Below are 13,779 nucleotides of genomic sequence, written 5' to 3'. Positions count from 1 at the left end.
TTTCTTTCCACATCCTCACTAAACCTGGAACAGTTTTACACAGCTTTGGTTCATGCACATGTAGAAGACAGGTGTTGTTTCCCCCCGCCATACTTACAGATCATTGCAGCCAGACTTAACACGTGCCTGGGCTCTCAAAGTTATTCAGAAAGAGTCTGACTGCCACCTGCCTTTGACGCACACTTAACTAACTCCTCAATAAGATCAATCTAACTCCACAACTGAAATACCCCACTATGGTGTGGCATGCCACTAAGAAGATGCTTCATTCTTTTTCGACAGGAACAGAAAGATGAATAAACAACTACGTGAGAACACACAAGCCTATTTCATCACACAATGCACAGCATCACACTGAGCTCTCTCAAGACGCATGTACTCATCGTTTCTTTATGAAGTAGTCTCCTACCTCTTTTGTCAGACGAAGCAAGGAATTTTTAAGAGCAGTTTCTTCTCTCACTTGGTCTTTAGTCAGTTTTAGGTAATCTCGCCACCGAATAGGTTTCAGATCCATTTTTGTGTATAGCCTTCCTCCAATAGTTTTAAACAACATATCCATCGTCCTTGGCAAAATACCAACATCATCTTCTGTCCCTGTAAGCAAAAGAAAGGCCCCAGTAATTATCATGAGCAACGTACAAAGTAAACGAAGACGAAGATAACTGATTTGAATCTCAAGGCACGCACAAAGAATTTAGAGGCCAGTTACAGTCTGAAGCAGCGTTTGCAGTGTTACTAGTGAAACACAACCCATTCCTTAGACATTACAGGGCATCACTTGAAAACAGCCAGGATGTTCTGCATCAGCTTAGCCATAAGAGAAGGGGGAAAAGAAAACGCAGCAAAATCCCACATTTAACAAATATGCAAGCTTTTAACTGTTTTCCAGGCTTCCTCCCCTCTCTGAAATAATCTGAAGTAAATCCTGCTTTAAGAAACTAATTCAAGGGAAAAAAAAAAAATTCTACTCTTACCTTGGAATGTGTAGGTTTTCCCAGCATTTGTAATGCCATACGTAAAAACAAGGCGATTACATCCTTCTAGGAAGTCTAGCACTGGCTGCTTCACTGTACCTTCAAAGAATTCTTCTTGAGTTGCTTCAGGTCCAAACACCTGAACGTTACCAAGAAGCTGGTTAATCTCTTTAGATTGTTTAAGCAATCCTTACATACTTGTAGGAGTCAGATACACGCTTATAATCATACAGAGAATTCTTAAGAGAAGCTTGTTTGTTTTATATTAAGTAACAGAAGACAAGCAACATCTTCCACGCATAACTTAGAGGCATTTAAAGAAAATTCATTTACTCGTGAAAAGGTGAATTTCTGTATCGCCTGTCCTGCAGTTTTGTCAGTCAGTCGACTCCAGGAGCTCTTAGGGGGTTTCAGTATAACGCTTGTTGAGTCCTCAAGTGAAACACACCCCTATTAAAGGGAAGCACAAGTAATGCAGGCATCAAAAGTGTTTTAAAAGATCATCATAAGGGGAAAAGAAAACAAGTATACATTAAGGGTGCTTTGTTTTCTTTTGTTTGGTAGTTCGCTTTTTTGTTTGTTTGTTTTTAGTGTTAAGATTAAGTAAATGTCCTACCTGTGATCCATTTGCTCTTTCCAGTGCTGTGAAGGGCTTAATGCGCAGGCAAACTTGTATGTGTCCCCTAGGCTCCAAACTAGACCTCTAAAATGGAAAGAGCTGGAAGTTACAAATCTGACTAGATCCTCTCTTTGATGATTAGCACATTTACACAGCATTCTTGTCATCAGCCTGTTGTAACAGACTCATTTGATGACACGGGAAGCACGAATATTTCACTCTGTTTTCACAAGTGCTTTGGCCCCTGCTAAACTTCCTTGTGAGAGCCTAGAGTTTCAAAACAAATAATACTGCAGTACACTCATGTACTGCATTCAGGCCAACTATAAGCACAAGTCTTCCATCACTCTGCTTCTCTGAAGTGACGTCAGCTTCACCCACTGAGACTGGGGCACCTCACAAGGTATCAAAGCAACACACACACACGTGTCTATGCACAGTCTAAAGGCACAGATGACTGTCATCTCTTCTTTAAGATTCTAATTCTTCTTACCAAGAAAAGAATGAAGTTTCTTTTACAAGATCCAATTAATTTTAATATTGAAGCTTTCTTACCCGGCTCATGTCTGAGCTTGAAGAAACTGAACTAAACTCATCAGAGAGATTTGTTTTTATGTCTTCCACATTTACCAGTCCTGTTCTTTCTGGAAGCTCTATGCCAGCTACATAGGATGGCCTCAAAATGTTATCTTCTTCTGAATTTGTTTCCATTCTGCAAGATGATACAAAAAGAAATTATTCTTTGCTCTTTCAACGCACGATGCAGATTTCCTAAGCTCAGTTAGGAAATATGAGACTAAGTGATATCTGCAGTTTGCTTTGTGTGTGTGGACTGACTCTTGCTTCTTCCTATTCTCCCCTCCATCTCCCTACAAGGAGCAAACCCTGTGGTGCTGAGCTGCCTGTCAGACTAAATCACACCACAACCGCCCATCGGGAAAAAGCCTTTTGCATGTAGCACAGCCTTGCTAGAGCCATGATGGCTGATGGAAATAGTCACAGATACCATTTAGTAAAAGCAGGCCCGCTCCACATAACCTTTCCCGTCATCTCATTTTGCAGTTCGAGTCTCCTTTTGGAATAAAAGCTTATCACAATAGAACATTGCAATGGCTTATCCCTGTGGCACCTAATCAATTGTTGGTATGAAAAAGGATAACCCGATGCAGTTGTACACAAGGCAGGACTCAGAGGCACTGTGAAGTCTAACAGGTAGCTTTGGTATTAAGAGAATACTAAACATCAGAAAACCTCATGCCAGAGTACAACTGCTGGCTTTTAAATCCGCAATTTAACTCCTTCAGTGCATCTCAGTCTCAGCAGTGATCTGCTACAGAAAAGGAAAGTGTAATTGATTCAGCGTGACAGGACACCCAAATAACCCTTAAGATGCACATCTGACATACAAATACCCGTGTATTTTGCCCACACTTCATTCTCCTGTTACTTCTTCCTCTGATACTACAGGTGCCATCTTTGCAGTTTATATTTGCCCTCTGAAATAGCTTGTCAGGATATCACTCATCTATCACGGCAAAAAGCACTCTAACACTTGGTGCTGCCCGGCTTCCTACAGCTTGGACAGCAATTCAGCCGCCTTACAACCCTACACCCTCACGCCAAGCTCCAGCAGCGCACATACAGTGTCCGTAAGTGCTAATAGGGAATAGGAAACGTTTGATGAACTTCAGCGGTTAAAGCGGCCGATGGGACCAGCGCTGGGGCACGGCCCTTCGCTCGCTGACAGCGCTGCCTCTCACGCAGTCACGTTTTTGATCTGCGCGAGCAGCACAAAAAGCCGGGATGGAGCAACACACAGCTCAGCCCTCCTACCCGACCAGCAAAACGCAGCTACCGAGTCGGACAGGGCTAGGCAGCCATCGCCGAAAGTCATGCTGAAGAGAACGGGCCAGGCGTTCTCTTCTCTCTCCCTACAGCTTTCAAACAGGGGAAAGCCCGCCCTGAAATACCGCCCGAGCTTCAGTAAACGCCGTCTTAAGCAGGACGCGCCGAGCACGGTCGCTCCCGCAGGTCGCTAGGCAACCGCAAACCGCCGACGCCGCCAAAGGGGCCGCACGTCTCATAACCGCCGCTTTACGTTCAGCGATGGCTGCTCGCAAAGCGGCATTTAGCAGGATCCTGCTCTCGTGCTGTGATTTCTCGTTTGAGAAGGAGAAGCAAGCGGTGCGCCGCACGCAGAGCTGGAACAGTAGCCCTACATGTGAGAGTTACGCTGACATCGGTAACGCTGCGAAATGCCGATCGCCCAGCTGCTCGTCAGGCACGACAGCGCTGCGGACACCTCGGACGTCCCGAGGCGGAAATCGTAGATACCACCGCGGAAGAAGTGCTCTCCCGTCGGCCTGTCCGCGCCAGGAGGGGCTGCCAGTGGATGCAAGGGCAGCCGCATGGGGCTGGAGGAGACCTCAGCCACACCCTCTCCGGCAAGCCTTCACCCGCCATCAGGACCTTCATGGCACGGGAGGAGACAGCAGTACCCGCCGATCGGTCCGCCACCGCCCCTCGCTTCAGTCCCACGGCCCGCGGAGGCCCGTGCCCGCACCGCGCTGGCCATCCGCACCCTCAGAGCCCGTGCCGAGCGCCCCACTGCGCCGCCCACCTGCGCGCAGCGCCACCGCCGTCCAAAGAGCACGCCCGCTAACGTTCGCGCGTTGTTTTCAAATTCAGCCAATGGCAGTGCGCGGAGCCGCGACGCATTCTGGGTTCGAGCTGGGATTGGCTGTCGGCGCTGGCGGTGCCTTGGCGAAGTGCCCGACGGGAGATGTAGTCGTAGGGGTATGCGGTGGTTCGGTCGTGCCGATTCCGTAGGAGGGCTCCTCGTGAGAGCCGTCCGGCTCCAGGATGGCGCTGGGCTGCGCAGCTGTTCACGCAGAGTTTGGTTGTTTTTTTTTTTTTGTCATACCCGCGCAGAACGCCTAGGGGCAGCGGGACTCCCGCTGCACGGCATATCGCCTGGGTCCCTCGTCTCCCCTTCTCTTACCGCGCGTCCCTAGGCCTGTCAGGATGTCTGTAAGTCCGCTTTCGTCGATCCTCGCGTGGTTGCGGTTCTGCTGCTCCCACGGTCCCGGAGGCTGCGCTGCGGTGCGCTGCGTGCAGGCGGTCTGATCGCTGCCTGCAGGGAGCACCGAGGCCAAGGCGCTCCGCTTGGCGAACTGCCGGCCTCGTGTCACTTCGGCTCTTCCTCACTGCGGGTACAGCGCTCATGCAGCTGCGGGTAATGCTGTCTGTGTTCGGAACCTTACTCTGTTGGAAGTTATTGTTCGGGCTACTTTATTTGACTTTGTGGTCAAAACATGAAATGCCAGTCGTGCCAATCACATTATCGTGTTCCAGAATTGCAGCATGGCAACTTGTGCGTTTTGCTAACAAAAATTGCCATGAGCTTCCCTTTAGACTCAGGCAGGAATCTTCTGATCTGCAATGAGAATTGTCTGTCTTACGCTGAAATAAAAGGAAAACTATCTTGGAAGTAGTTGGTAACTATCAAACAGAAAGGTTTGTTTTTCATCTGAAGAAAAGAATGCTGTATAGTGCAGGCAGTTCTGTATAAAATCCTTCTGTGTAGATCCTGCTGCTTCAGCTAAGCTGTTTGAAATCCCTTCTCTCTTTAAACAGAAGTTATGTCATATTGGTAATAAATGTTACTTGATTTTTATTTGGATGCCGGCCATGTTGCAAGAGTTGCTCTGTTTTAATGGTGTAAGATCATGCAACTTTGAATTGGAAATTGTTTGCCAAGCAAAACCAACAAGCTCCTGTAGGCTCTGTTAAAGGTTATTTTTAAACGTATCTTCTATGTAAACTAATTCCCAAGTCGTATTTTTTTTTATCAGGAGAGGACTGAGAACAATTGAGAAAGAAAGGAAAAATTTGCTTCTAGGGCAAACCTGACAGTTGTTTTTTATAAGTAGCTGAGAAGGTAAATTGAAGATCTCAGACAATTTTGCAAGATACAGTCCTAGAAAGGTTGGAGACTATCTGTATTAAAAGCAACAACAACAACAAAAAACCACCCTGCTAAGGTGAGACATAATAAAGAACACATAACAAGCAACATTTTCGTTTTCTTTGAGTACTGGATTTCTAAAGCTGTTTTTATTGTACTGCATATGCAGCATAACTTAACCTAGCATCTCAGAGGTCTACCACCAACATATGAAAAGAGCAAACTAAAACACAATCTAACACGTGCTCTTAGCCTCATACAAACAGTGATAAAGAAAACGTTAGCACGGCATAACCCAGCCTGCTTTTGCATGATTCTATGATGACACTCCATCTATGTATATGCACTTTATGGCTTTCAACCAATACGCTTTCCTTAAGTGGTTTGTGCAAGGATAGCCAGTTACAACAGAATTATCTGTTGCAAAATCTGTTAACTTACTGCCTCTGAAATTTGGTCGTTTCTTGTAAAATTGCCTGTAAGTTGTGGAGCAAGGTTACTGCTCTCCAGGGGCCTATGGTTTTTGTAAATGACATAGTAGAACTCTTCCCCTTATCCTGGGAAACACATGCTCCCTGTATATGGGACAGGATTCAAAAGTTGTGGACAGTCTGCTCATCTGAGTGACAGGAAGATGCCCTACAATACAGTTTGTGTCAGTTAGCTTTGCTTTGCTATCAGAAGTAATTAGAGACACAATTAGCACTGCTGGGATTCAGCCCAGCACTCTGAACACATCGAGCAGCAGCAAACCAAGCCAGGCTTTAGCAGCTCTGTAGTCTCACCTTTGCCAGGAAAATTAACAAAGCCACCTCTGTGTCCCCTTAGTGCCTGGATTTACTTCGTACAGACTTTCTGGCCCTGCTTCAGGGAAGGTCCTTCTTGCAGGGCTAGTCTGGAGCTCATTGACAGAAGTGCCCTTGCAGAAATTGGTGCATTTCTTGAGTTATCTCTTTGGTAGGTGCTGCATGAACCCCTTTCCCCATCATTTGCATTGCTGTTGAGGTATTTCTCGCTGCCTTTCATGTGACTCCATATAGAAGTTCCCTCACTGCAGCCAGTGGCCTTCAGGTGTCATTATGTCTAACGCACATGCAGCTCATTCTATGAACTCATTTGGCAGATGGTTCATTTTCTGATTTTCATATAGTGCTATAGGTATATTCTGCTTTACCATATCTTCATTTTGGCTGGAAAGCTGCACAAAGGAAAAGAATCTGGGGATATTAGTTGGCCAATGGCATCCTGGCTTGTATCAGAAATAATGCAGCCACCAGAAGCAGGGAGGTGATTATCCCCATGTACGTGGCACTGGTAAGGCCTTACTTCAAGTATGTATTTAGTTTTGAGCCCCTCAGGGTAAGGCAGACAGTGAGATCCTGGAACGTGTCCAGAGAAGGGTAACAAAGCTGTGAAGGGCCTGGAACATGGGTCTTATGGGGAGTGGCTGTGGGAACGGGGATTGCTCAGTCTGGTGAAGAGGAGGCTCAGAAAACCTTGTCACTCTCTTCAACTGCCTGAAGGGAGGTGGCAGTGAGGCAGGGGTCAGCCTCTTCTCTCGTGTAGATAGCGATGGGACAAGAGGTAATAGCCTTAAGTTGTGCCAGGGGAAGTTTGGGTCAGATATAGGAAACGTTTCTTCTCAGAAAGAGTGATGATGCACTGGCACAGGCTGTCCAGAGAGGTGGTGGGGTCACCATCCCTGGAGGCGTTCAAGAAACATGGAGATGTGGCACTGAGGAACGTGATTAGTGGGCATCATGGGAGCAGGTTGATGATTGGACTGCAATGAGCTGCTTCCTCGAGTTTGTAGTTCCTGGCTTTGTCCATATTGCTTTGCTATTCTTTACTTATTTCTTTACCTATTTCCTGCTTGTTCCTTATAACATCTCAATTTGGTTTCCTTTAAGAGGTGGTCTCATATTACCAGAGATCTTACGACTAGCTTTAAAAGCGCAAGCTTGAGAGAAAAATGCTTTGGGTTCTTCAGTGTCATTTTGTGTTTGAGCATGTGTGTGCCCAAGCTTCCTCTGGATCCATGAAGTACCGAAGTAGCCACCTGCAGCCCAGCAAGGCCAAACAGGCTGGCCCCTGCAGATGACTCATGTAGCTTGCCCTCCAGCAGGCACTGAGCATGACAGCACTCCCGGCCATGAGGATAACTGTTTGTAAATCTTTGAAGGATTTTATGAACACCAGTGTGTGAAAAAACATAGTATTACTCCTTCCAAGGGAACTGAAGTGGGAGAAGGTTTGAAATATATTTACTGAGATGTATTTTGTTCAGCTTGCATAACTCAAGATTTAGTTTGTCTTAGGAAAGAGCACAGTTGAGACAGACAGCCTCTCGTTATTCCTTCTGTACCTTCTTGCTATTACTCAAACCTTTGATGAACTAAAGAGAACATTTGAACTATAATCAACTCTTTAATCTTGTAATTAAACAACACAGTTTCAAAATCGTTTTCTATTATACAATAACAAAAATAGTCACTGGTTTGAAGGTTAGATCTAGCATTTTGATATTAGAAACTTCTGCCTCTTCTCAACAGGCTTGAAATGTACATGAAGCTGCAACTGTCTCTTGGATCATTATGGTTACTAACTGTATGAGTGTACTCGGGTTCTTGGGTTATTTCAGTTTGAGCAGCTCCTTCTTTAATGAGCACATGTAACAAAGTTCTACTTTCTGTACTGTCTTGTTGTTCTGCCTTCTCTAGGTCCTTCTGTAGCTGGCAACAAGCACCATGAGACCACTGTGGTGGCTGAGTATTTTGTTGCTGAATTACTGAAAGGAGCTGGAGCATTTGGTCTGCTGATCAGGCTGAACAGCACAGTACCATGTTGTTATAATAGCAGAAGTGGCCTTTGTTGGAGAAAATGGTAAGAGCTGTTTTCATATTAATACAAGCATTTGCTGTTGTCTGCCTGGTTCATAGTCATGTAGTGTATCATCAATGAATATACAGATGTTGTAATTATGAAATAAACAAGAGTTTAGCTAAGCAGGTTATAATAACAAAAAGAGACTAGATAGAATGCTTACCCACATCCTGGGCTCACTGCAAAACTCCAGAGGAGAGATCTCCAGAAGAGATTCTTCCTTACTGGTAGTCAACTCTTAAGTGGGTCTAGAAGAGGTGCAGCCAGGCTCCACTCCTTCCGGCAGCACAGGTGGATTGCCTTCATCTGTGCTCCTGTGGCTGACTCATTGCTCACCTCAGGTAATCAATCAGAGGTTCAGGCAGTGATTCAGCAGTTCCCATACATGTAGCAAATGGTTTAGTTGGTCAGCAGGTGTTTAGAATTTATATCATGTGTCTCAAAACAATTGTTTAACATATACTAAGTATTTTGTGCAAGTGTATTTATGTCTTCCTAGTTCCAAGTTGGAGACTAGGCCTTTTGCCATGCAATATGCTAATTATTTTCCTTGAGGACTGTGTATTACCTTGTAAGTTAAGCCAGGTGGAGGAGAGGGAATTAATTCCAGATCCTGTTAGTGAAATTTTATTTCTCTCCATGTGTTATTGATTCATTTTCAGTCATCCATAGAGCATTATAAATACCAACATAGGCAGCTGTAATTTAATGATAAAACCTGAGGACACGCTTCCCTAAAATGAAATATATGTTTCAGTTTTATTTCAGTAGAGATTTAAGAAGCTTTATCTCAATTCTAGGCTTCTTATGGAAATGCTTTGTGGTGCAAGAAACTTGAGCTTTATTCATTAGGATGGCTTTTTATTGAGAATACTGGTTCTTCTTATGTAGTGTTACATAAACTTTAGTCTACGAGTAGTGGTCTAATAGTCCCAGAGCCCTCAAAACAGCCCTAAAAAGTGTTTCCAATAGAAGTCGTTCTGTTGATTGTAACATTCTCAACCTTTGCTCCATCACCTTACTGGAAACTTGATAAGCTTAATACATTGGAGCACAAAGTCAGTATGAATCCAGAGTAGCACAAAGTGAAAGAAGTGAAACTGGCTTAAAATATATCTCTATGTGAGTATGTATATTATGTATGTTTTGGTTCCATGCAGATGCCACAAAATTGGCCACTGAAGTGTCTCAAGGATATAAGGCATCTTAAAAAGGTGTGGTTCAAAGGCAAGAAGCTTACTGCTGGTGTGAGATGGGCAATATACAAGGACCAGGATGCAGTGTAGCCATTACAGTATTTCTGTGTAACATTACTCATTTTTCTGGCTCTGACACCCAAGACATAGTTGCTTTTATACTCAGCAGCATCAGCTGTGTCCTGACCTCAGGAGCCATTGCTGTTCTCTGACATTATGTACTGTTCCTCAGAGTGTTGTCAGGCTTTGGGTACTCTGTGCTTCTTGAATTCATGGGAGCACACAAGTGGAATAGGGCAGTTGCACCAGTGGCCTTCAGATGTTCAGTTTGAGCCTCCAGGGAAGTCAGTGAAGCACTCAGAATTGCTTCAGACATGTTAAGTTCTTGTTCTGAAAGTGCAGTTACACTTGGTAGTAGAACTAAACAATATAACTGCAATCTGAGTTTCCCACTGAAGCTTCCCACTTAATTTTTTATATCTAAACTAAAAGTCAAGTGTTTGGTGTTAGGTAAGCTATTATCCTAAAATTTAGGAATGTGCATTCCTTGCTTTTTTATAAATCAGATTTCTTATTATAAAGTACTTGAAAATAATAGCTCTTTGGCAATAGAAAATGGCTCAAGGCGTTTCCTGTTTTGCTTTGAGCACTTTTTCCTCCTGTTAAAAGCTTATACTTTATAAATATTTCAGGATGGACAGTGCTCATCCTATAGGAAAAACAAAACAGGGATTTTTAATAGATGGAAAACATCTGTGCTGCATAGTCATACTTCTGAAGAGACTGTGCCATGCAGTCAGACTACAGTGCTCTTTGCAGTGCTGAAGAGTCACATTTGTCTTGCTGAAAGCCAACCAACAGATTAAAGGAGATAAAAAGTTGGAAAGTTTCAATTGCTTGTCAAAACCAAGATGGTACAGCTGGTTGATTAAACACAATCTTACACCATTATTTTTATCCAGATTGGCAAGCCAATCTGTATGAACAAACAGATGCTGGAGCAGCAGGCAAAAATGCTGATGAGACAAAAGGGCAGGACTGATTCTCTTTTATTAGGCCCCCATTGATTGGCTAAATTGCTTTGTCAAGTGGCATCGTTTACTCCTTCAAAGGGGAGTCAAATATTCGTAGAACTGGTTGGTGTACAGCATATTATTCTTACCTTTGAGCATACCTGGAACTGCTTGTTAGAGAATTTCCAACTGGAGTTGTGTTCTTCATTCGATGCTGTCCCACCTCAAGCTGGCAAAAAAAAAAAAAAATCTTCCAGCCAAGGATGCATAGAGTTTTGAAACAAACCAGACTTCCTTACTCAGAGTTTGGTCACAGCTAACTGAAAGGTTTTCACTGAAATGATGTTTTTATCAAGCACTGGCTGATCTGACCCTCAGTAGTTAATATAAACCCCATTTTGCAAAAACAGATGTAAATAACTAGATTCCATCATCAGTAATTTGTTTCTGTGCTTCTGATTTTCCTTTTTGCTGTTTCAAAAGATTACAGAATCTACCTGCAGTTCTATTGGGATGCTTTTGTATGGTTTTGCCCAGGTACTCCCATGCCACCATATATATGTGCCAATGAGAATACAAAAAACTTGTTCCTCTACGCAAATTTGATATATATACACATTTGAAAAGCACCCTAAGATCTTTGTGTGGATGTTGTTTTATAAAATGATGCTACACAGTTGACCAAAATAGTCAGTACAAAGCAGCATTTTGGCATTGTAAAAAGAACAAAAAAATGCACCAATTTACAGGTGAGAAGGAATCCTGTTATTTTAAGGGTAATATTAGTATAAAGTTAGTGAATTAATAAATTTCAAACTGGATGACTTATGCTCTCAGAAGATCGATTATCCAAGACAAGTGATTCAGAAATAGATACTGTAGCATTGTTACTGTTTTAATCAGATGGCTATTGCTGTTACAAGTAACCCTACAAATTATGCATGAGGATGTTCTGCACAGGCCAAAATTACTGACTTGATGTTTTGTTTTTCATTTTTGGTGGATGGTATAGCTAGCAACTGGGTGTGTAAAGCAGCTCTTAACATGGCCACTACAAATCTCAGCAGTGAACTTCAACAAGAAAAAATGAATATGGTATGTATTTCTTTGCATATGGGAACTATGAATGATGGTGTATGAAGCCTTATCACATATCCTATAACATTCATATAAATCAACTTTTCACCCCAGAATTCGTAGTAAATTGATGATTTGGGAAAACATTGATATGTGAAATACTCATCCCACCTTTGCTTGGGGTAGATAGAGTACCTTGGTAAAATTCCTTTTATAGAGACATCTAGTGTTGTATCAGTAAGAATCTAAATGCCTTAAAGGAGTTGTGCTTTATACATTTGGTTTTGGTTTAGCTTATTTTGAAAGGTTTTGAGAGAGAATGGAATCATAACTTTCATAAAGATAAGATTGTGTTTGAGCAAATAGCTTCAAATTGTTTTATCCTGATTTTACTGTTTGGTAATTTGGAATAATAATGCTTTCCACCTGTAGACCTCTCTGTAAGGCTATGCTTATTAGGTATTACTAACTGCATATGTTCTCGGTAGGCCATAACCATTAAAAATATTTGCTAGGTTCTACTCACGGAAGCTTTAAACTGTATCTTAATTTCAATAAATTTGCTTATTATCAGTTAGCTTAGCCTCCAGATGTAGAATCTGTAGTGGCACTCTGGTAATATCATGATTCTGAACATGAGGTAGTGAAGTAGTGAGGTTGCTAATAACTTTGTGTTCTGTCTGTCATAAAACGGGTATAGATGTTCTTGGCACTTCTATTCCTTTTCAGAAATATGCCCTCTGCTATTCAGCCCAAATCCACTTTGTTCAAGTCTCCATGTTACCAGTTGTGAATGTTACTGTTGTGAATGTTTCCAGAGTATGTTATTTAGACATCTCTGCCTCACAGAAGGAGAAGGTGAGAAGGAACTACTGAAGCACAAATGAAAGACAAGGAGTACACAGCTTTGCTAAGTTCCTCATCAAGTGTTTCATGAAAAGCAGTTATGAGAGGCTGCTAATCATAAATGTGTCTCTTTTTCTTTTCTCCCCCCCCCCCAACCCTTTTCTTTTGTTTTTGCTTTTTCCCTTTGGCTACAGCTTGTAAAGTGTTATCACGATACTGGTCTGAGCAGGCAAAACCACTACTGATGCCTACCTATGATTGGAAGATAACACAGGCCATAGACTGTGGAATGCTGACCTCACATTAGGTGAGTCTGTTGCTCACTTTCCCACCCCTGCCCAATTCCTGTGTTCCTGTCCTTTCTTTGTATCATTAAATTCATGTCAGAGTTCTGTGTTATTAGTTGCATGGAATCCAGTCTCACTTGACTGTACATACACTTTTCCCTAAAGAAGTTGGATGTTATCATCTATGTTAGATATTCATTATGCAAAGAAAGCATAGAACACAATTGCATTGTAACAGTTTTGAATTATTTTTAGTTGAAGTAATGAAAAAGAAGGTCTAGCAAGTTTGATGTTAACATTTCTTAGCTACAATTCCTAAACTGTTGAACAGACAATTATATTAGAAGCTATTATACGTGTATGTAATCAGTAAATATTCAGATGTTATAATTAAGAAATATACAAGAAAGTTATGCTGAACAGGTTATCATGCTAAAGAAGAACAGATGGAAAGCTTATCCAGCTTGCTGAGAAGACTCCAACCTCTTGGAGAAAAACTTTCTCCCATCGTAGTCAGCTTTTAAATGGGGTCTAGGAGAGCGGAGCCAGGCTCCCACCCTTCCAGTAGCACAGGAGAATTTTCTTCACCTGTGCTCCCAGGGCTAACTCATTGCTCGCCTCAGGTGGTCAATCAGAGGTTCAAGCCGTGATTCAGCAGTTCTCATACAATATGAATATGCATTTTTATTCATAAGTGAATTGTACTGAGACAAGTGAATGTCTTAAGAGCAATGCGTGAGGAGTAGATTCCATTCTTTTACTTCTGTTCAGTTGTAAATGTACAGGGCATGGATCAAATAACTATTGACGTAGAAAATAACACATGTCAAACAAGGACTTGAAACAGTGCTTTGAGGTCAGTAACCTGTGTGCTTAGAACTTTGATCACAGTGGTAGCAACCAAATGACATACTTTT

The 13,779-nt window shown here is 42.6% G+C and overlaps 2 protein-coding genes and 1 long non-coding RNA gene across 4 annotated transcripts in view; 1 reads left to right on the top strand and 2 right to left on the bottom strand.

The window, feature by feature from the left end:
• LOC122175471 (kinesin-like protein KIF20B) overlaps nucleotides 1-1,456 on the bottom strand; it is a 195,598-nt gene extending 194,142 nt beyond the window's left edge. The window contains exons 1-4 of the mRNA XM_042863160.1: nucleotides 1,442-1,456; nucleotides 1,308-1,373; nucleotides 975-1,113; nucleotides 410-594 (exon numbers count right to left, since the gene is read on the bottom strand). Of these exons, the coding sequence (XP_042719094.1) occupies nucleotides 410-594; nucleotides 975-1,113; nucleotides 1,308-1,373; nucleotides 1,442-1,456 (405 nt within the window). The remainder of the gene's footprint in view (nucleotides 1-409; nucleotides 595-974; nucleotides 1,114-1,307; nucleotides 1,374-1,441) is intronic.
• A 134-nt stretch (nucleotides 1,457-1,590) lies between these two features.
• LOC122175286 lies at nucleotides 1,591-4,678 on the bottom strand. The gene is made up of 4 exons (XR_006177378.1): nucleotides 4,595-4,678; nucleotides 4,214-4,474; nucleotides 2,149-2,305; nucleotides 1,591-1,677 (listed from the first exon to the last, which is right to left on the bottom strand). It is a non-coding gene; the product is annotated as an uncharacterized LOC122175286 (long non-coding RNA).
• Nucleotides 4,411-13,779, top strand: part of PANK1 (pantothenate kinase 1) — a 44,305-nt gene continuing 34,936 nt past the window's right edge. Inside the window, exons 1-5 of one of the 2 annotated variants that reach the window (XM_042862824.1) lie at nucleotides 4,411-4,623; nucleotides 5,448-5,636; nucleotides 8,281-8,443; nucleotides 11,665-11,747; nucleotides 12,770-12,882. The gene's annotated coding sequence lies outside the window, so the exon portion shown is untranslated. The remainder of the gene's footprint in view (nucleotides 4,624-5,447; nucleotides 5,637-8,280; nucleotides 8,444-11,664; nucleotides 11,748-12,769; nucleotides 12,883-13,779) is intronic. The other variant, XM_042862825.1, reaches the window with a different exon arrangement.

This window comes from Lagopus leucura, unplaced genomic scaffold (genome assembly GCF_019238085.1).
Source record: "Lagopus leucura isolate 7727_CA_CO unplaced genomic scaffold, USGS_WTPT01 Super-Scaffold_739, whole genome shotgun sequence".
NCBI classification, from domain to species: domain Eukaryota; kingdom Metazoa; phylum Chordata; class Aves; order Galliformes; family Phasianidae; genus Lagopus; species Lagopus leucura.
This window is presented reverse-complemented; position numbering and strand designations above follow the sequence as displayed.